Source organism: Nematolebias whitei, chromosome 11 (assembly GCF_014905685.2).
Source record: "Nematolebias whitei isolate Nwh7 chromosome 11, NemWhi1, whole genome shotgun sequence".
NCBI lineage: Eukaryota > Metazoa > Chordata > Actinopteri > Cyprinodontiformes > Rivulidae > Nematolebias > Nematolebias whitei.
This window is the reverse complement of record NC_056508.1, coordinates 14,470,234-14,491,458: the sequence shown is the minus strand read 5'-3', so window position 1 is coordinate 14,491,458 and position 21,225 is coordinate 14,470,234. Positions and strand designations below refer to the sequence as shown.

The 21,225-nt window shown below is 41.5% G+C and overlaps 2 protein-coding genes across 2 annotated transcripts in view; both read left to right on the top strand.

Annotated features, from left to right (window-relative positions):
* tfcp2 (transcription factor CP2) overlaps positions 1 to 9,735 on the top strand; it is a 22,578-nt gene extending 12,843 nt beyond the window's left edge. The window contains exons 9-16 of the mRNA XM_037683906.1: positions 1,371 to 1,459; positions 1,596 to 1,644; positions 2,255 to 2,348; positions 5,304 to 5,394; positions 5,518 to 5,624; positions 9,161 to 9,303; positions 9,415 to 9,466; positions 9,574 to 9,735. Of these exons, the coding sequence (XP_037539834.1) occupies positions 1,371 to 1,459; positions 1,596 to 1,644; positions 2,255 to 2,348; positions 5,304 to 5,394; positions 5,518 to 5,624; positions 9,161 to 9,303; positions 9,415 to 9,466; positions 9,574 to 9,611 (663 nt within the window). The 3' untranslated portion in view covers positions 9,612 to 9,735. The remainder of the gene's footprint in view (positions 1 to 1,370; positions 1,460 to 1,595; positions 1,645 to 2,254; positions 2,349 to 5,303; positions 5,395 to 5,517; positions 5,625 to 9,160; positions 9,304 to 9,414; positions 9,467 to 9,573) is intronic.
* Positions 9,736 to 12,363: 2,628 nt separating this feature from the next.
* Positions 12,364 to 20,303, top strand: csrnp2 (cysteine-serine-rich nuclear protein 2). Its single transcript, XM_037683905.1, has 5 exons — positions 12,364 to 12,415; positions 13,486 to 13,658; positions 13,751 to 14,013; positions 16,725 to 17,021; positions 19,371 to 20,303. The coding sequence occupies exons 2-5, from the start codon at positions 13,499 to 13,501 to the stop codon at positions 20,301 to 20,303; spliced, it is 1,653 nt and encodes a 550-aa protein (XP_037539833.1). The 5' UTR covers positions 12,364 to 12,415; positions 13,486 to 13,498.
* Positions 20,304 to 21,225: the final 922 nt, after the last annotated feature.

Genomic DNA, 21,225 nt, shown 5'->3' with positions numbered 1-21,225 from the left:
ATATATATATATATATATATATATAACTACTACTTACTACTTGTACTGCTAGAAAAAAAATATATAAAGGTGTTTTAAACCCTTCCCACACTCTTGTAACATTCTAAACAATGTTTCTAAACTAAAAGCTCTAAAAGAGCACAGAATGTCATGATTTCAGCTAGACCTGTCGCAATAAATAACAAATCAATTAATCAATTAATCACATGATAAATGAAAATTATCAACCTCATTGTCATTTATCGGTTTTATTGTCTCTTTGTGTCTCTCTTTCTACTGAAGACACTGGATGACAAAAGACTCAACTCTAGTGCTCTTCACTGACTCCTCCCTTCCCTCCGTCTTGTCGAAACTCCAAAATTCATGGTTGAAACTCGTGCCTTTATGTAAAAAGTTGTTTTTCTCTGCAAAAAGAAGCCGAGAACTTGTTTACTGATTATTTTATTAAAAGCTTTGTGTGACAATTGCTATGCTAAAGAGCTCAAACCACACCGAGCATCCACCATTTTGAGAACCGAATAAAGGAAAGAGAGACAGCCCATGTCACGTCAAGGGACCTCCCTCCCATTTTTCTTAAAGAGACACGCTGCTCACTCCCTCACTATCCATCCTTCGGTTCAAACGGTCTTATACTTCCATCCGGTGGTCGAAAAAAGGTACTACACACAAAACAAATTAACCAACATTTCTTCATAAATTTGACATTGATTGCTAATAATTGTCAAATTTCATACAATATTATTGTTTATTGCAATAATTTCTGAGACAATTAATTGCCCAGCAAAATTTGTTATGGTGACAGGCCTAATTTCAGCTCTCTGCCTCCTCTGCTCTTTTCCACCTGCAAGCGCTCTTGGCCACGCCTACTTCTCAGCTCTGCACGATAAACAGCTGATCAGCTGCATCAGGAAGTTTATCCTGCAGTGTGGGCTGCACAAAAGTGCAGGAGGTGCTAAATAATTTAAAATAAATTATTTTAAATGAAAATTTCCATGCCAGTCATGCGACTCATCTTTCAATCAGCCAATTGTGTGTCATGTCCAATCTTATTTTGAAAAACCGCAATAGAGAGAGTCCGTGCCAAACGAACCGCAAAGTAGCGAGGGACTACTGTATGTGGAAATACGTAAATCTTAAATGCCATATTTAAAATCAAGAGGATTATTAGAACTGTTGTAAAGATATTTTTAAACAGTTTTGATAACAGCACGTTGTTCTGTAGTCATGTAGTGAATGGCCCATCAACAAAAAGAAGTGAAAAATGTGAATAAATAAATGAATGACTAAAATTTCAAGGAGAGCTGAAGCCATGTAAATGTTTGTGATTTTCTTCAGATGGCACACTAACAGAAGTGTTGGGTCTGTTTCAGTGCTCGCCTTGGCCTGAGGTTACGTATGTCAACAACTCTCCTTCTCCTGGCTTCAATAACACGCACAGCAGCTTTCCAGTCGCTGAAGGGTACGACGGTCTCACACTTTCTGTCAGTCTCTGTAAATGATTCTGCTTGAATGCAGAAATGTAAAACACATGATTTATTCCCAGTCTGGATTTCTTTATTCTTTTCTCTCAAGTGGCTTTTTTCTGTCTTTTCTAGAAACGGATCACCAAACCACCAGCCTGAGCCTGTTGTTCCGGTGGTAGATGTAAGTTCAAGTGCATGTTGTGTTTTATAGTGTTTTATTAGACCACTACATGAATATAACACAAATGCAAAAGCTGAAATATGGATGTTCAACCTGCGTTTACCAGAAAATTGATCTGCACATCGTGAAAATTTAAATAAACGGAAATGATCGAAATCTACATGAAGTTGAAGTTGAATACAAAATGGAGTTGTTAAATTAGTTAACCTAAAAAAATAAATCACAATTAAACATATTGCACATTGTCTGCCTCCAGTATCAGCTCAAGGTAATTTAATGAAACTTGATGCACATATGCATCATCACTAGATGAAGTTTTGCATATATTTTCATCACCCCAGCTTCAATGTCAAGATCATAATCAAAGTTGAATGTTAAAAAAGGTCTACTTGTCCAGATCTATTGATTGCTGTAGTTCTGTATAAGTTTGTTGATGGGTCTATAATGAGCCGTTTGCAGTGCTCTTGTTGTCAGTTTGCTTTTCACTTTGTCTTTTTTTAAACTTTGTGCTGATGAACTAGTTTTGTTAGTAGTGTAACAAACTGTTTTAATGTTTAGGTCTGCCAGTTTTTACATGAGTTTTATAATTTTGTCTTCATTTGTTCCTCAGAACTTGTTACCCACAACGACACCGCAGGACGCTCAGCAGTGGCTTCTCAGAAATCGCTTCTCGCCTTTCTGTCGTCTCTTCACCAACTTCTCTGGTAAAGGAAAAAGAATGCATTTTCTGCAAAACCTGTTTTTTTCCTGAATGTATCATCTTGTCAGAAACGAGCTTACATTCTGACGATGCTCATTAATCCAGGTAGATAAATCTAACCAGGTGGAGTAAGGTCTCTGGACGGAGTCTTCTTTGTTGAAATGTTTCATCTTTTATCCAGACTACTTCTTCAGTCTGAGGAGCTGCAACAAACTCAGTCTTATCCACCTTATTCCTGCCTTACGTGAATTATGGGTGCGACTTCCTACATGGACCAGAACCATCATTTGTTTATGTTTGAACAGTACGAGCTAATGTAGTTTGTCTGAGCGTGGTGGATTTAATTTAAACATGTAGGAACACCACCTGTCAGAGCTCCAACAGACAATATAATCTGCAGACGAGGGATGGAGGACGACCTGAAGAAGCGGCTGCAGATTACATCTACTAGCATATTTAGCTACTTTACTGACTCAGTTCTTCCGACAGTGAAGTGATGAACAACCTGAAAAGCTCTGAGATGTATCAGTATCTACAGCAATAAGGTCGGTCACGTTTTGTTAAGAAGTGGGACACACTTTTATTTACCTTAAAGCAGACACAGAGTCCAGCCAAAGCCTTAAAGTCCTCCATCACTGAGCTTGGGTTAACTGCAGAGAAAATCATAAAACTGAAGATGAACAAATACTATAATGCTGTGTCCTCCATACACTTGACTTATATCTGATGTTCTTGTCACACTGTTTTCAATCCTTCTGAGGATCCAGCGTCTCTTCTCCAGTGGTTCATTGTAGTCCAGACACAAAGTAGGATGCAGGTTTTCCTCCGTCTGCTGTTTGTCAACAAGTGAAATGAGCTCATATACAACATTTTGGGTGGTCTCTTCAAGTTCACATTTTTCAGCCACATTCTTCTTGATTCCTTATCTGTAGTCAGGGAGTGCAGTGACGTCTCCACCATCATTAAAACCTGTCGCGGGTCCATTTTGTGCGTTCAGGTTTGTTTACGTTCATCCCGGAAGTAAACCGGAAAAAGAACAACTTCTTCCTCTGTGTTTTTTTTAAGGAGAGTTTACCACTCTGCGCATGTCAGTACTTGTGTTCAGAATAAAAGCCCTCTGCATGTAAACGCTCGTCGTGAACGGATTGTGCCCATGTAAACAATACAGTTGGATTATTTTATCAGAATACATTTCAATCCGATCAAAGAATTTTGCGCATGTAAACATAGCTACTGTTTTGAAAATGGACCCCCAAAAAAGGAGTTCCTGTGAAAAACAGTGTTTTCCATCTCCTACCTGAGCTGCAGGTAATACAGATCATTTTGAGATCTTTCAAAGTTTGTAGTAGAAATGTTGTGTCGCTCACCGACCAGTTTTGCTTCCGCTACATGCTAATATTATTAGTATTAGCCAGGCGGAAATACGTGAGGTTGACAGGTCGCACATGCACAGTCAAGTCAGTTTTCCACAATCTGAATAAAATAATCAGATTAAGTGTTTACATGCGCACCGTTTGGATTATGAATCTGCATAAACCATCCGTCTCATTCTGATTACAAATTCTTTCAGATTGAGCAGAATCAACAAAGAATAATCTGAATGGGGCGTTTACATGACACATTTTTTTTCTGAATGGTTGTTTAATCCGATTACTTATGTCCATGTAAACGTAGCTATTATTGTTGTAGCCACTGATTTAGTTTGGTCTGGTTGTTCGTGCAGCCGTGAACACAACAGGTACCTGAACTCAGCACGGCTATTTTAGTAAACTTTATGGTTATTAAATAAATGTGAACAAAACAAAAACTGCATTTTATCTGCTAAACTGAATGCAAATTACTTAAAAAAAAAAAAAGAAAAACGGTCTGTGGTCCGCTTACTTCCTGTGTCTGACAGGAAGTTGTACCCATAATAATTTCTAGTGCCCCCAGGCATAAGGTCGTTAAGCAGCACCTTCTCACAGTGGATCAACCAGTTTGCTGGTGACAGCCAGAACTAGCTGTTCACTTGATAAAGGAGGACCATCAGTCTTAACGACCAATCGTTACTGCCCTGATGGTTGCTTGCTATTTACAGAAGGCTGAGTGATACTAGCAATAATAGCATTAGGGGGGGCGGGGGCAGTTGGACACAGAGGCCTCCACCCCTGTTTAATGATGGACAGGTTCTCTTCACAAAGATGGCCTCCTTTACTCCTCTCTCAGGCCATCGTTCCTCTCTATCATGGCTGTGAACATCTTCATCCCTGAAAGAGTGACCTCTGGCCCGCAGGTCTGCTCACATCATCACTTTGTCCTTCATGGGAATACGTTTGAATGAAGAAGAACCTGTACAGAGGATCTGACTCAACCTTGTTGGATACTTTCTGGAAATTTTATCCATCCATCCATCCATCCATTTTCATTCGCTTATCTGGGTTCAGGTCACGGGGGTAGCAAAAATTTGGAAATCTGGAAATTTTACTCCCAAGTTTATTATGAAACAAAGAAACTACAGGAAGAATCAATTTAATGACTTGATATATATTTATATATATATACTGTCACACTATATATATATATATATATATATATATATATATATATATATATATAGATACAGTATATATATGTATAGATATCTATATAGATATAGATAGATACTGTTGGTTGATTGATTGATTGGTTGATTGATTGATTGATTGATTGATTTGAAGCTCTCGACCTTGACCTCTCTAAGTGGCTTTAAGAATCTTTTGGACTCCTGGCAGGGACCAATGCCGACATGTTCCTGTTTTTAGTTTTCTACATTCGCCTTATAATCTAGCTGTTTTTTGTTACTTTTCTTTCTTTCTTTGTTGAAATCAGGTCTCTCTTGTAAATGAGTCCTCGAGGCTCAATGGGATTTACCTGTCTAAATAAAGGTTGAATGAATGAATGAAAATTTTTTCTATATGAAAACAAATACTTTTCCCACCAGGTGCAGACATGTTGAAGTTGACCAGAGAGGATGTTATTCAGATCTGTGGTCCAGCAGATGGTATACGACTCTTCAATGCACTAAAAGGACGGTGGGTCATGTCAGATTAATTTATTTCTTAAACTAGTTTTTCCACCTTATAATATCCAACAAAAATGAAAGAATTTCAAGTAACTTTTTTTATTTAACTGTTGTAATATGTGTGTTGATGCAGGGTGATTCGTCCGAGGTTGACCATCTATGTTTGCCAGGAGTCTCAGCAGGTCCGGGAGCACCAATCAAAACATGAGAATGGAGATGCTGCAGCCAATACTTTTTTTGGTCAGTGCATCTAAATTCCTATTTTAATAAAAACACATGAATAATACTTTGAAATAAAATATGATAATGAACGGGTCAGGAAATGATATGAATTAGTTTTAGGAGGATCTGATTGTCCCAGCGTTAAACCAGCCAGCCAGTCTTGATCCGGTTTGACTCCCAGGTAAATGGTAAGGGTTGCATCAGGAAGGGTATCTGGCTTAAAACACTTTTACCAAAAGAATTATATGAATTTGTCCGAACGACACCATACTGGATCATCGAGGCCCGGATCAACATTGAGGGACACCGGTGCTGTTAAACAAGATGCCATTGTAATTTGTGCTACTGATAGTTAAAAACATGCCAGGAGACAGAGGAAAGTCAAGGTTGTAGGACTGAGGGTACCAACTCTAAATGTAGGGACACCTGCAACTCACACTGCGATGGGGGGATTTGGTAGGCGGGGCGCTTGGTTCTATTGACAGGGCAGGGTGCCCTCCTTGGATAATGGTAGGGGAAACACTGAAGTTAGAGAAGTCAGACTGAGGTGGTTTGGACATGTCCAGAGGAGGGACAGTGGTTTGGACATGTCCAGAGGAGGGACAGTGGGTATATTGGTAGAAGGATGTTATAAATGCAGCTGCCAGGAAAAAGACAAAGAGGAGATATATGGATACAGTTAGAGAGGACATGAAGGTAGTTGGTGTGAGGACAGAGGATGCAGAGGACAGAGATGGAGGAGGATGACTCACTGTGGAGACCCTTGAAGAGGGAAAAGATGAAAGAAGTAGAAGATTGTCACAACAAGGGATTGAACGACTACATCATTTTTAAACTCGACATTAACATAATAAAACTCGAGTAGAACTTGTGTACTTGATGACGTCATAGGCTCTAAAGATGCAAAAATAAATAAATAAAATAAATAAAACCACAAAAAAACGTCATTATTTACAAAATAAAGACCAACAAAACATTGGGAGCATATATTTATGCTCCTACCATTTATCATATAAGTCTCAGGAAAACAAAAACTATTAGTTATTATGAAACTGCAAAAGTGAAAGAAACGTGTGGCATGTAAAAAACGAAACTAAAAACTGTGGGGCTGACGACCACCCCGCACCACCACCAGCCACCAGCTGTGATGCACATTAAGTTTAGTTTTAGAGATTAATATTTTTTGCTTTTTGTTTGTGAAACAAGGTCAGAGGAAGCTGGTTCTGGTTCGGCGATTGGACCCAGTGTTACACACTATTCTGTGACCTGCAACAGTGCATGCAACACGGCCCCCTACGGTCACAATATACGGTGGTCACAGAATATGGTGTAACACTGGTTTGCAACGAGCTCCAAACAGTCAGGAAGTTGATTAATTTTCTGTTTCCTTGCGGTAGTTGAACCAGAAGGTTCATCTTTAGTGAAATATTTCCAGACTGTTTATGTATTTCTACCTGTTTGCTGGGCCTGCGTTGTGCCATCTGTCTGCTTGGAGGAATCCATTTTGTAGCCCACGCCCGGTGCGGATCACGTGACACGTGACACAATGACGTAACGGCGGCGGAATGACGTCACTACGAATACTCAACGTGAAATTTAAAAACTCGATAGATGTCCTAGGAATCGAAGTGTAGATTACTCGAGTAGTCTGTTAAAGCCCTAGTCACAACATCATTAAATTATGTGTTTTCGTGTTTTGACAATGTAATTTGGATGCAGTAATTTCTGTATTTATGTCTAATTAAAGGGAATCCAAAACAATTTTAATCTACTTATGAGAGCTGGGAGAAAAGTGCTGTTAGCTCTTAAGCAAAGAAGATTTCTTAAAACTGTCCCCATAGTCCAACAAAGTTAAGTCAAGTCCTCTGGATGGTTTCTTTGTGTTGAGACGTTTTATCTTTCATCCAAAGGACTTCATCAGTCCGAGGAGCCACAACAAACTCAAGTCTTTTAGACAAGATGTTTCAACACAAAGAAACCGTCCACCTGACTTAACTTTGTTTGATTTTTTTTGGATTATAGAACATGAACTTTGATGTTCTCATTGTATTACTACCAAGTCACTATTTCTTCTCTTTGAGAAAGTCTTAGTAGCAATATTCCTGGTATTTTTTGGCTCAAACATTCTGATGGATTGATGGTTCATGTGTGCTCGCTGAACAGAGACCAGTTTATCAGAAGTGTTTATGAATGGTTCCAGGAAGGAACAGATCAAGGTTAGAAAGGACGTTTGCCGAGGAGAGTCAGGCTCGTCAACATCATAAAACCTGTGAAGTTGTTTAAAACACAATAAGTTACTTTAGTGTTTAGACCTTAAATATACAGTATTTGGTTGCAAATACATCGAATCAGATTTTTTAGGCCAAAGTGTCATTTTATGAAAGTGACTTTGATTCCTGGAGACCTCTCTCTTAAACACAAGATGTTCAAGAAATGGGCAGAAACATCAGTCAGTCTGTTGGGCCTCTTTAAATCATTTAGATTTTATTTATTTGTTCTTCGTTTTAAGATAACGTTCATTCAGCCTTTATTTATACAGGTTGGTCTCTTGAGCCTCCAGGACTCATTTACAAGAGAGACCTGATTTAAACAAAGAATGATGACGACAGTAGACAATCATTAAAGGAACCATACAGACTGAGAAGAACAAAAGAAGAAAAATTGTATTAAAAAATGAAACAACTATCCATCCATCCATCCATTTTCTTTACCCGCTTATTCCATTTTGGGTCACGGGGGTCGCTGGTGCCCATGTCCAGCAATCACTGTGCGAGGGGCGGGGTACACCCTGGACAGGTCGCAAGTCCATCACAGGGCCACATAGAGACAAACAACCATTCACTCTCTCACTCACACCTAGGGGCAATTTAGAGTTACCAATCAGCCTAACATGCATGTTTTTGGTCTGTGGGAGGAAACTGGAGTACCCAGAGAAAACCCACGCATGCACGGAGAGAACATGCAAACTCCACCCAGAAAGGCCCCATGACCGGGGTTTGAACCAGGGACCTGTTCGCTGAGAGGCAGCAGCTCTACCAGTTGCGCCACCGTGCTGCTGAAACAACTATATTTTAAAGATATATAAAAACTAAAAACAGGAACATGTCTGCATTGGTTTTTGCCATGAACTTAGCAGATGCTTGAAGCCACTTAGAGAGGTCCAGGTCGAGAGCGTCTGATCTTTTTACAAGATATTCCAGGAAACGAGCGGAGTAGGAGAAGGTCCTTTTGCCTAGTTCAGTCCTCACTGAGGGAACACTGCAGGTAATAATGTCCTGAGAGCGCACGCTGTAGCTGCACTCACGCAGAGACATGTAGGAGGAGATGACAGACCAAGAAGTGATTTAAATGAAAATGTACCAGTGAGAGAGTCTGCGTGAAGTTAATGATGACCAGTTAACCAGTGAATACAGGGAGCAGTAGTGGGCACGGTGATGGCTGCAACTATTGTAGCTTCATATTTATTGTCCAGACATGAAAAGTTTCTGTTTTTACTCTTGGTAAGAAAATGCATCCTGTGCTTTTTTGACTCCATTAAATATTTTTATCTGCAGTGTATCATGCTATTTACCTGGAGGAGCTCACAGCTGTCGAGCTCACAGAGAAACTCGCTCAGCTCTTCAACATCTCCCCCAGACAGATCCATCAGATCTTTAAACAGGGTCCTACGGGCATCCATGTGCTGGTTAGTGACGAGGTAAGATCAGCCGCTTGTTGTGAACTGACACAAGGCTACAGGAAGTTTCATCTTTAACGTATTGCTAGCGTGGTTCCATCTTGTCATTACCGTTTACTTTCTCTCTAACAGATGATCCATAACTTCCAGGATGAAGTATGCTTCGTGTTGGACACGATGAAAGGTATTTCTGCGTGGCACTTTAAAATAATTCATCTGTTAATGATTTGTTATTTCAACCTTGTTTTTTCCACATCAACTCTTGCTTTTGATGTTATTTTTCCTCTTCAGATGACACAAGTGATGGCTATCATATAATCCTAAAGTGAAAACCCAGCTGAAGAGTATCCAGTCCTTGTTTTCTTGTTTCCACCCGCTGCAGCCTCCCCCTGTAGAGCTTCATACTCCTTGCTGGTTTAGGAATATGTGGAGACACTCGGTAACCCCCCTGTGGCAGCTAGGAGGAGCATGGGACTAATCACCGTGGCTCCTCCACTCTACATCCCATGTTTTACTTCAGAGGAAGTGGTCGTGCTACCATAGTGAAGTTACAGTCTCCTTTTCGTCCTGCCAATGGCCCTTCGCCCGTTCTCTGTTGCTTGTGTCTCAAATACAAGGAAGTGGCACGATGGGTGCTGCTGTAGTCAGTTTAGCATCTGGTGTGCCAAAGCTCTGTGCTTTTCTACTGGTTTCTTGTTGTCGTGACGCAAACAAACAAACAAAAACATAAACAATGAGACAGTTTCATTGAACTCTCCGTTTGCAATTCAGCATGATGTGTTTGTTGTGTTTATGTTAGGTTGCTTTACACAATTAAAGGCAGTCTGCAAGAAACCCATCATGGCTAACACACACACACAAACAGCGTCCACATCTGGACATTGAAGCGATTCGCTGGAGACCAGCTGTTCCTCAAATCACTTGTGGTTCCCTTGAAACTCATTGTTGGGATAAATAAAACACTCTTTGGGGTTTGTATCAAGAAGATCTTGGCACATGTGATTGTTCAAGGAGCATCTTGAAAATTGACAAATGTTTGTGGTTTCAGTGACTGATCGATGTGCTTCCCACACCTGTCGGCACATTTAGCACACCATTTCTTTTTGTTATAACCAGTCATGTTTGTGCTCATTTTTCTCCTCATCACTTTTAGGTAATTTGTTGTTTTTAAGTGGTTTTTTCATAATAAATCATGTTTGCCAGTATTTTTTTAATAATCTCTCTAAAATCTTGTATCTCTTCATAGTTGGACATTAACACATCCAAATACTAATAACTGTCATTGATCTGCGTGAAAATTACCGGTAGTTAATGTTCAGCCTTTTGTTCATGCAAATTCCTAATATTTTAGACATCAGTTTTCGCTCCATCTCATCAGCATTATTAAAATACTTATCAATGTACTGACAGATGTTTGTTTGTTTTCTTCTAATCTGATTACAGGGTAAGTGTGGACAAATATTTGTGTTTTTACACTGTGTTCCTTGTTTTCTGAAAGATTAAATGCAATTTTTATATAAAAAAAAATTGTTGAAAGTAGCAGAGTGATTTTCAGCACTAATTGTGGATAAAAACCAGGCACAGTTTGATCTACAGTATCTTACCAAACATAAGTTTATTACTTTATGCATCAACATATTTGAGTTTTTGATTGAAGATTCAGAGGACTCGTGCAGTTTTACATGTTTCTTATTGCCGTGCCTCAGGAGATAACTGGATCTTTGATGACATGCTTTACAGTTCAGAGCTGTTTTTATGCATTTAGGCAAGACTGACTCCCAAAGTGTTTCCAGGAAGAGCACCTTGAATGATGAGTGGCTGTATAAGTGCACATTAATAACCACATGTTTCATATGCAGCATGCAACTTCTCAGTCACAAGGTAGCACGGTCTTCAAAGTACTTTATGTTAGTTTATTTATTTATTTTACTATAAATGGGAGTTAACATGTTTTTTATGGGGGGGAAAACACTCTCTGGTATTAAGGCAATAAACTAACAAAATGGATCTTTTTACCCTCTGCTGTCAACATTTTGTGTACATTTTATAGTTTTTCAGTGTTTGAAACATACCACCACTGCATAATGGCAAATTTGTAAATGTTTTGTCAGAAATTTGTGAAAGTTCAATTCTGGAAAAGTATGGATTTTCAAAATAGAAATTGTGTAGGAACCCTGTTAAAATGTTTTTATGTACCCCTGCTTTACGGTCTCTTAATGGCCTTCACACCAGTCCCTTGGTTGTTAATGAGCTGTCATTTAGTTGCCATGGAGACTAACAACTGGTGATAGTCAGTCAGTACCAGTGACAGATTGACATTATCACCTTGTAACAACTGTCCTTGTTATAGTTTATCTGCTTTTTTTTTAACAAAAAAAAAAACAAAAACAAGAAACAAAGACAAATCACTTAAAACATCATTTCCCAGCATGCCCTGACGCTGCGCATGCGCGTGATGTCACGACAACTATATAAACGTAAGCAGGGAAGAATTTCTTCCTCCATTGTTACATTGTAACAAACGGGGCCGGGGCGGACCGCGGAGGAAAAGCGTCTTCTCGTTTCAAATTCAGCAACGAACGACACGAACCAACCCGCGGCTCTTTTCTTTATTTTATTTTATTTTTTTTAAGTAATAGCGAGAAGACGGCGAAGCGAGCCCAGCCGACCGAACCCGCCCCGGTGAGAGGAAAAAAAAAACCGGACAAAACCAACAAATGTCAGCGGATTCCTCCATTACAGTCCTCTCAAGCCTCTCATTTTAGGCAGATAGTACATTCGGCTGTGAACATTTACTCCCTGTACACCGCCCACATGACGCCTGCCCTTTCTTCGGCTCTCCTGCCCTTTAAATAGAGAGGTATGCAGCGTTTAAATGAACGCCGCCCTCTGACAGGCAGCTCCGGGTCTCTCTCTAACTCCGCCGAGCAGAACAAAAAGCTCGTAACCAAAGCAGCCTCATAAAACACCAGATACAGAGACGGTCATCAAGAATCCAGCTCGGCGCTGGGTCGGGCTCGGACACTAAAAGCGTCTCGTAGGTTGTGAAAAGAGAAATTGATGTGCAGCTCGTGTTGGAGAGAGGAACGACCTCCGAGTGTGTTGGATTAAAGGGTCCCAGTTCCTGCCTCAGGTAAGAAGTGTCTCTAACTGGGAGCTTTGCCTTTGTGTGGCTGAGAGGAGAAAATGGGGAGAGCTGTCTGAATGGAGACAGGGTGAGCCAGCATTTGCCTGATGATGTTGAACCTCCCCCAACACGCACAGGCCGTGACCATCATGTGCTCAAACACCTCATCCAAGCTGCAGGTCCCTAATAAGTTCCTGGTAGCTGCAACTAGACTGTTAGACTATAAGAAGTCATTGTGTTTAGGTAACCCATCCCTGCTGGGCTGGTCTTCTCTTCATGGGGTTATGTCTGGTCCACATGAACATCTGTGCAGAAATCTTTAGCATCAGGAGCTGTCTGAATGGAGACAGGAGAGATGACTTTCATTTTAAGCTTTTATTTAAGTAAATACTGCACTTCATTATAAGCTATAACCAAAAACATAGTAACACGTCAATATTTTTAATTGTCCGCTCACTCGGTTATTTATTATATTTATTTCATTGTAAGGGTAAACCTGTTTAAAAACTGTTTTATCCTTATAGATGATATAAGTTTATTAATAAATGCTCTTATGGGACTGCTTTGTGTTAAGAGTGAAGGCAGGTGTGTACATCAAGTCACCATTTGAATTAGTTCGTGTGTGTGTGTAAGTTTAATGTATGGATCAGTATGTGACGTGTCGCTGTGAACTAACCAGGAGCAGTTAATGCCTCGAGATCTCTTCAAGGCTGTTTGCAGAAACCATGCTTGCTCAGTTGCCATGGTTACATTTTTAGACTTGATCATTTCAAAAGTGCATCTCAGATGCTCAGGATGGAGGATGTGGGGGGTGCAGACAGAGAAAATGATGGAGGTGGAATACAGATGAAAGGAGGCAGGACTGCACAGATGTCACCATGTTTTTTTTTAGTTTCTATGGTGATGGAGGACTGACCTAACAGGAACACTTGGATTTGAATGACTCGTTGTCAGAAGAACATTTAGCCTCTAAAGTAGTGAAGAAATTGTACACAGCACCACAAACATTGCAGTTCTCTTTCCTCTCGTTAAAGCAGAGAGAGTGTTTTCCGACCTGTGCTGCTGCGTGTTCTCAGACTTCAGGTTTCCATGGAGGCAAGTTCGTCCCTAAGCCTCAAACGAAGATATGAAGAGGTGGACAGCGGCTCTCTGTTCTCCACACCTAAGGACTCCGACGATGACATCTCCAGCAGCGACAGCGCTGACAGCTGCGACAGCCTCAACCCTCCGTCCAACGCCACGTTTACACGTAAGTCCGAGCCGAGGAGACTCGATGAAATGCAACACGCCCAGTCCATCACATTATTGAATTACTTGTGTCACTCTGAATCCCTCCACCAGCCACCTCCATCCTCAGACAGCAGAAGCCGGCGCTGGGGGGGAAGCGGGTGCGTTTCGACGTGGTAACGGTGTATTACTTCCCCCGGAGGCAGGGCTTCACCAGCGTGCCCAGTCAGGGGGGCAGCTCGCTGGGCATGGCCCGCCACCACTCCTCCATCAGACACTACACGCTGGGCGAGTTCGCACGCGAGCAGGAGAGCAGCCACCGGCACACCTTGCACCAGCACCTGCGCCAGGAGAAGCTCAACGCCCGCAGGATGAAGGTCAGCTGGATCTGAGGGCGTCACGTCGTTAACTTTACAAACATTTAAAATCCCTGACGAACCAACCAGAGGGTCCTCTACCTTCACTTACTTCAAATCTACTTTAGTGTTCAGACGCAGCTCCTAAAAAGCAGATTGTTTCTACACTTTTAGTAAAAACTAAACCTTTATTGAAGTGTTCGCTTTGAAGACTTTACACAAATTGTTTTAGTTCTGTGACTTTTTGACCTAAAAATGTCCCAGTGGGACCTTTGTTGTTCCAAAACCTGTGATCTGTTTAAAGATCTACTAGGTAGTTGTTTTAAAAATGTCACCTGAAGAAAGAAATTAGTCTTTCAAATAACATGACGAGAAATAAATCCATCAGATTATTTTTTGCTCTTACCACTTAGGTACTACCAGTCTGGTTTCTATGTGACCCCTTGTAGAAGACCACCGAGCACACTGGGCCCAACTTACCTGAAATATACGAAGCTGTCTCCATCCGAGTCAGCGTCACTTTCAGAAGGTTAACAACGGATGCTTTCAATTAAGTGACTCTTATTAAACATAATGTAATAAACTTTATTTTATTTTGCAGGTACAATGAGTTTAAAAATAAAAGTCTGACTTAAATGATGAAGTCCATCATAGAGCTCTAAAAGTTACAAAGATACAGACACGACAGATTTCAAATTAAGGAGGAATAAATTGTCGTGTTTCACGTGTTCATTTTGTTTACATCAAAAATATTTGTATTTGTTACAGTAGTCCCTCGTTTATTGCGGCTGTTACGTTCCAGACCCCCTGCAAGTGGGTCGGCTACCAGCTCTTGGGTTCACTGACGGGTCTGGTTCTGCTCTGGTTCTGGTCCGGTTCTGTGCAGCTCTCCGAATCCGCTGGGTGCTGCCGAAGTCACTGTGAATTACAGAACTTTCCCTCTAGTATTTCTGCGAAAAGAAATGGGGCTTCTGTGCGGAGCACTGTTGGCTTCTGGGAAATGTAGTCATTATGAGCGGGGATACAGTGTAGGCTTAAAAACCACAAAAGAGCGAGTCCGTGAAAGTCGAACCGTGAAGTAGTGACGGACTACTGTACAGCAGGGAGACGATATCAGTGTTTTAAAGAGTTTTTTTGTTTTTGTTGTTGTTGGAGACAGATGTTTCTGTTTTTGTACCACTTGACTTGAATCACGTGCAGCCACTGCATGAACCCAAAACGTTTAGTTTTGTCCATCAGTTGCTTTTCATTTGTGAATTTTAGATAAAAATCATTCCTGCTTCCAGTTCATGTCAAAAATGATTGACCAGGGAAAGCTTTCCCCCTCTTTTAATGTCACCATTCATCCTCACAACACTTCATATCATCAAGTATACAACAATATATACAAGTACTGGGTTATGCCACATTTTTCAGTTTAAAAGTTCTTCACATATTCTACTCTGAGGACAGATGGGTGAGGCAGGATCTGCGCCCTCCTCTTCCTTCAGGCATTCCTTTGATTGGTCTGCAGACGATCATTTACATGTACTTGTTGACAGAGTCATGTATGTTCCTGTAAAATCCCAGTCTGCATTAATGCTGCCGTCACAGAAGTGGAAATGAGCAGAAGTCCAACCTGGCACCATCACAAAGCCTGGCTCTGGTCTTGATGCAGACGTAGTGTTGAACCTCCTGATCTGGAACGTTAATTTATTTAGTCTCAACAACACACTGACGCTCTCGTTCTCCACGTTCACTAAATGATTTCATGACATTATGTACTGCCAAACATGAAACGTGCCATTATATCCAGTCTCTCACTGGGATTTGTTTTATCGTTTGGGGATTTTCAGCAGAAAGTCTCAAGCTCCTGTGCTCATCCTCATCCTCACGGGCTGCATCATTTACTCTGTGTCCAAATTCTCATCAGCCCGTTTGTCTGTTTCAGTGGAATACATCACTTTGCATCTTTGTTTCTGTATCTGTATCTACATTTCACCTCCTGCTCTGATGAGGAAACGACAGGGAGATAGCTGAGTTCAGCTGTGTTACCTGCTGATGCTGTGTGTGATGTTCTCGGCTCAGTTGTTGCCAGGCTACAAACACGACACCTCCGTGCGTTCATGGTAATCTCTGCAGACCTCCATCACAGCACACCTCTCTGTCACGCTTCCAGTTTCATCGGATTTATTCTTCAATAATATCTGAAGCATTATTTCTGTCTAGAGCGTATTGAAGGATCAGTCATCTCAGTCAGACGTTTGGAATAACATCCAATAATATCTTTGTTGTTTCAACACGTTAGCGTCAAAGTTTTCTCTAGAATCTGCTGCAGGCCCAAAATGCAGGAAATAAAAAAGGATGAGGGAAACGTGAAGCTTCATGGTGTCTACAAAACTTATTAGACTTTAGACTTTATTAGTTACAATAATCCTCGTATGTTTTTTCTTTTACCAATCCCTCTTTTTAAATTTGGTAAATTGTGCTTATTAAACTATTGGCTTCAAGTTTAAATGTAATAACAAACAACTTAAAATTTAATTTATTCATTTTTTTGTCAGATTTTCTTGTATTAGAGTAAATCCTCATACAGCTAACAATATACAATTTGTGTCTGAATATGAAAATCATCTGCAAACGAAGCTGTTTCTGGGGTCATGTGACCCCCCTGCTGCTGCTGACCCTGGGGTCTTTTAGGTCTTGACATTTAACCAGGAACTCGGCTCACAGTTTCATATTGTCATCAACAGCTGACGAGGAACGGCACTGTGGACTGCGCTCAGGCAGACCTGCTGACTCTGGACGACGTCTCAGACGAGGACCTGGACGTGGACGCTGTGGAGGTGGACGACTGTTTCTTCCTCCAGCCGCTGCCCACGAAGAGTCGCCGGGCCCTGCTGCGATCCTCGGGCATCGCCCGCATAGACGCACGTGAGAAAGCCGAGCTCAGAGCCATCCGCCTCTCCCGGGAGGAATGTGGCTGCGATTGTCGCTTGTACTGTGACCCTCGCCACTGTGGCTGCAGCCAGGCTGGAATTAAGTGCCAGGTAAGACCTGCTCACTGGTGCACTGAGGAAAACATGGAGTTCTTGGTCATTTTTACAGAAGGTCACGTAGGAGAGCTTTTCATTAGTCTTAGTGAAGACAGGGTTTGTAGCTTGGAGTGGAGCAGAGGGGACAGATGTTTAGAGTTCATGTTGACGGTGCTGCTTTGATGTCTGTGATTGTTGAATACAGCAGATTCATTGATAAGGTCTCCAACACACGTTCCTGCCGCTACGGGTCAAAATATGTTAAAGACTAGTCTGATTTGAACTTTTTAAAAGGTTTTAGACACAGCTCAGTTTTGTGATGAGAACAAACACTAACACATTTCAATGAGAGTTCACTTTTAACTTCTCGGAGGATGAGATTAGTCCATTAACTGTATTAATCAGCATAATTATATCTCTATAATACTTGAATTGCACCGTGATGGCCCAACTGTGCTGATGTCTATTTGTACGATGGACATTTTGTACCTGTGCAAACTGTTGACAGATTTTAAAACTTAAATTAAAAATGTGTACAATATATTTAGCTCTTTAGACATGTTCTATATATATCTGGTATGTAGTGAAATAAACACGTATGGTTTTGTCTGCATTTTATTTTATTTATCAATATAGACAGTGTACAAAGGACATTCATCTCCCAGGAGAAACTACATGGACCAAAGTGCGTGGCCACACCTCTCACCTGTTGAATTCAGGTGTTTCTGTCCAGGTTTGAGCTGGAGCACTGACCTCTAACGCTTCAACGCTTCAAGACATTTTGGACAAAGTAATGCGTCCAACTTTGTAGAAGACCTTTTTTTTTTTACCACAACATAACCCATTGAATGATGGGAAATGATGAAACCACGGTTTGATGAGTTTGGTGTGGAAGAACTTGACTGACCCGCTCTCAGTCCTGACCTCAACACCACTGAGCACGTTTGGGATGAACGACGACAGAGAACGCACGTCAGACCTTCTGTCCATCACTGCCTGACCTCAGAAATGAATGGGCACAGATTATTTTTATTATGTAATGGAAAAACAAACTATTTTTACACAAAAGTGGGGACAGTTTTTAATATAGAGACTCAGAAAACAGAGGTTGAGAACTTTAGTTCATTTGTTTCTGTACAGATTTGAACAAGGGACTCTGGGCTGCTACGTCACTTATTATCCTGATGCATGCTCAATAATCCAGGTAGAAAAATCCAAAAAAGTTCAATCTGGTCCTCTGGACATTCAAAAAAACAAAAAAAAGCAAGTTTCTATAGTTTCTATATTTTTTTGCTTTGTTTTGTTTTTTGTTTTTTTGAATGTCCAGAGGACCAGATTGAACTTTTTTGGATACGTCACTTATTGTTAGAATTCCTTTAAAAACAAGTTTTTACTCGTTACCTTTTCACTGCAGCTCAGTTTCTGATTAATATTTATGTGCTGTTGCAGTTTTTTTTTTTAATGGGAAACATGCCAAACTTATTTTTCACTTCATGCAGAGACTTTGAGTGTTTTTTTGTCACGTGAAACTACCGTAAATACAACAATAAGCTGGTAATTGTCTTTGTTTTATGGCTTGCTGACTTGTACTTTGCCTGAGCTACTTTGTCACCTTTGCAAGTTAATATTATTTAAAAAACCTGAGCTAATAATCTGTTTTTAAGTGCTGTATTTTCTGGCGGATAAGTCAAAAAAAGCATCATGAAGAGGAAAAATCATATATAAGTCACTTCGGCGTATAAGTCACGTTTATTATGCGTCACCTCCGACCCCCGGGAAACGTGGGCCGGTGTCGTAAAAATCTATTGGCGCTCACTGGAGGACTCGCTGTTGCAGTTCTTCGACAAGATTAACACTTAAAAACAATTATTTGTTTGCTCGACATTATAGCAAAGGTGTGTCTCAGTTGAACTTTTCCCTTAAATAAATGCACTTTAATGGTCAGTGTTTGGCGGGGGCGGTGGGGGTAACGGTACAGGAGCAACACACCTGCCTGTAGTCAAAAGTCTGGAGGGCCTCTCGCGCCTCTGTCGGCTGCAAATGGTGATGTTTACTCTGGTTCATGTCAGTATGCATGAACATTTAAAGCGTCAGTCAATAACTGTGCTATGAATATGGAAAAAAATATTATGAGTCGCAGGACTGACAAATCTACGCAAAACTTCAACTTGTTTGCTGGAAAATACAATAATCATTTAAATTTATTGGCTAATTATTTTAACAACAGAAGCCTGATTTTTCTTCCACAGTATCTTTTGGTTGTACCTTTCTGCTTGATCTCCGTGCTTTATGTGTCGTCTGTCAAGATAAACTTTGAAATGTTTATTGTTAGTGAACTCTGATTCCCTGTGCCTTGTGCTCCAGGTGGACCGGATGTCCTTTCCTTGCGGCTGCTCGAGGGATGGCTGCGGCAACGTCGCAGGCCGCATCGAGTTCAACCCCCTCCGCGTCAGAACTCATTACCTGCACACCATAATGAAGCTGGATGTGGAGAAAAGGAGGATTCAGATCCAAGGACCTGGGGAGCACTTTGCTGAATCAGACCTGTCCTCGCCCTCCTCCACTTGCCCCACCTCCCCAACCCTTTCCTCAGGCATCGGCTTGGACTCTGAGCTGGAGGAGAGCGAGGCGCAGTCGGTTGAGGAGGTTCAGGATCTCATGGCCGAGCAGGACGTCCTGGAGCGAGAGAACGAGGCAGCTGTGCTGCACCTGCAGAGTGCAGAGGAGCAGGAGAGGAGGGAAAGAGAGGAGGCTGAGGGGGAGGCGGTGCAGCAGGAGCTGGATGCTGGTGGGATCACAGAGCAGCCTCTCTGTCTCCTACCCCGTGCTTTGGGAGGGGCACTACCTGAGCAGGAAGAGGTGCCAGGTGTGAATCAGATCCTCCTGCAGGGGCCTTTCCCTACAGGGACCACAGTGCTGTGCATCTCTGACAACCAGGAGGAGAGCCCCTCTGAGCTCCTCAAGGACTCCACGTCTCTGCTCTACTATCAGCTCAGCCCTATAGAGCCCGGAGCGTTCGAGACGCTGCCGGGAGCCGAGGGACGTGAAGAAGACCAGCAGTCACAGCACGCAGCAGGAACTGAGTTAGGAAAGAGGAAACAAGAAGCAGAGGAGCAGATGAAGGATGATCAGCATGAAAACAACAGCAGACGATGTTTGCCCAGCATGATTGTGCATTCAGAGGAGTCTGCAGCTGCGGTGGAGGAGAGACCCCCCAGTCCTCAGCAAAACGTCCCCACAGAGCAAAGCCAAGAGACGTCCTTCTCAGAGAAACATCCACTGCCTCCTGAAGCTTAGCGTTAGCTTCTCTGCAGAAGTTTTGCACAATAGCTTCATCTAAGATGAATAAATGTCATATTCCATGTTTATTACTGCTCTCATGAAGAATGACTGCAGCTTGTAATCTCTTGTAGTGAGTCTCACTGTGTGCAGAATGAGTATTATACACAGAGAGGAGAGATGCTAAAAGCTCACACACAAACTAAAATGAATGCTGTTGTTAAAAGACACCATGGTGGGTCATTTAGCTGGGGGTGATAGATGCAGCCTTAATGGGGAAATCATAATAACACTTGTATGTAGGAGTCGATTAGGATTAGCTTTGTTTATTCCCCGCAGCAAACACAAACACTCGATGAACCTGAGCCTTTGGTTGAAGCATGGGGCCATCACTGGGCACGAAGCGCGACATGCCGGCGTCTTTAAACACCTCGTGCTGCGGTCACACCAAATGAAGGCCTCTGAAAGCATCCGTTGCTAAAAACTGACTGAATAATCCTGGAAATACTTGTTTTTAATGTACTGTATATGCATTGCAAAGTGCAAGAGAGCTGCTTTTTGTTTGTCTTGTTTTTGAGCTGTGCACGTTGTGAGTTGAAGGCAGCGAGTGTTGTGACTCTGCTGCATCGAGACGTGAGGGTAAAAACTAACAGCAGCAGGTTAGCAGTAGCCTTAGTTGCTCTGAGTCACCGTGGGCTGATCACACAGTCAACCTGTCAAACACTAAAAGGCTCCTCGTACAGAGCCGACATTGTTTCTTTTATCAGTGCGTCTTTTGTGCGTTAGATGTCGTTGGTTTTAAAGTTAGAACGCTCGCAGTCCTTTTTATGAAAAATGTTTATTAGGCCTGTCACGATAACTGATTTTGCTGGGCGATTAATTGTGTCAGAAATTATTGAGATAAATTATAATATTGTTTGAAATTTGACAATAATAGTAC

Bases quoted from the DNA above. Each gene is read 5' to 3' on its own strand.
- csrnp2 (XM_037683905.1), top strand. From the start codon at position 13,499: ATGGAGGCAAGTTCGTCCCTAAGCCTCAAACGAAGATATGAAGAGGTG. The intron at 13,659-13,750 runs GTAAGTCCGAGC...TCCCTCCACCAG, and splicing joins GTCCAACGCCACGTTTACAC to CCACCTCCATCCTCAGACAG. The intron at 17,022-19,370 runs GTAAGACCTGCT...CTTGTGCTCCAG, and splicing joins AGGCTGGAATTAAGTGCCAG to GTGGACCGGATGTCCTTTCC.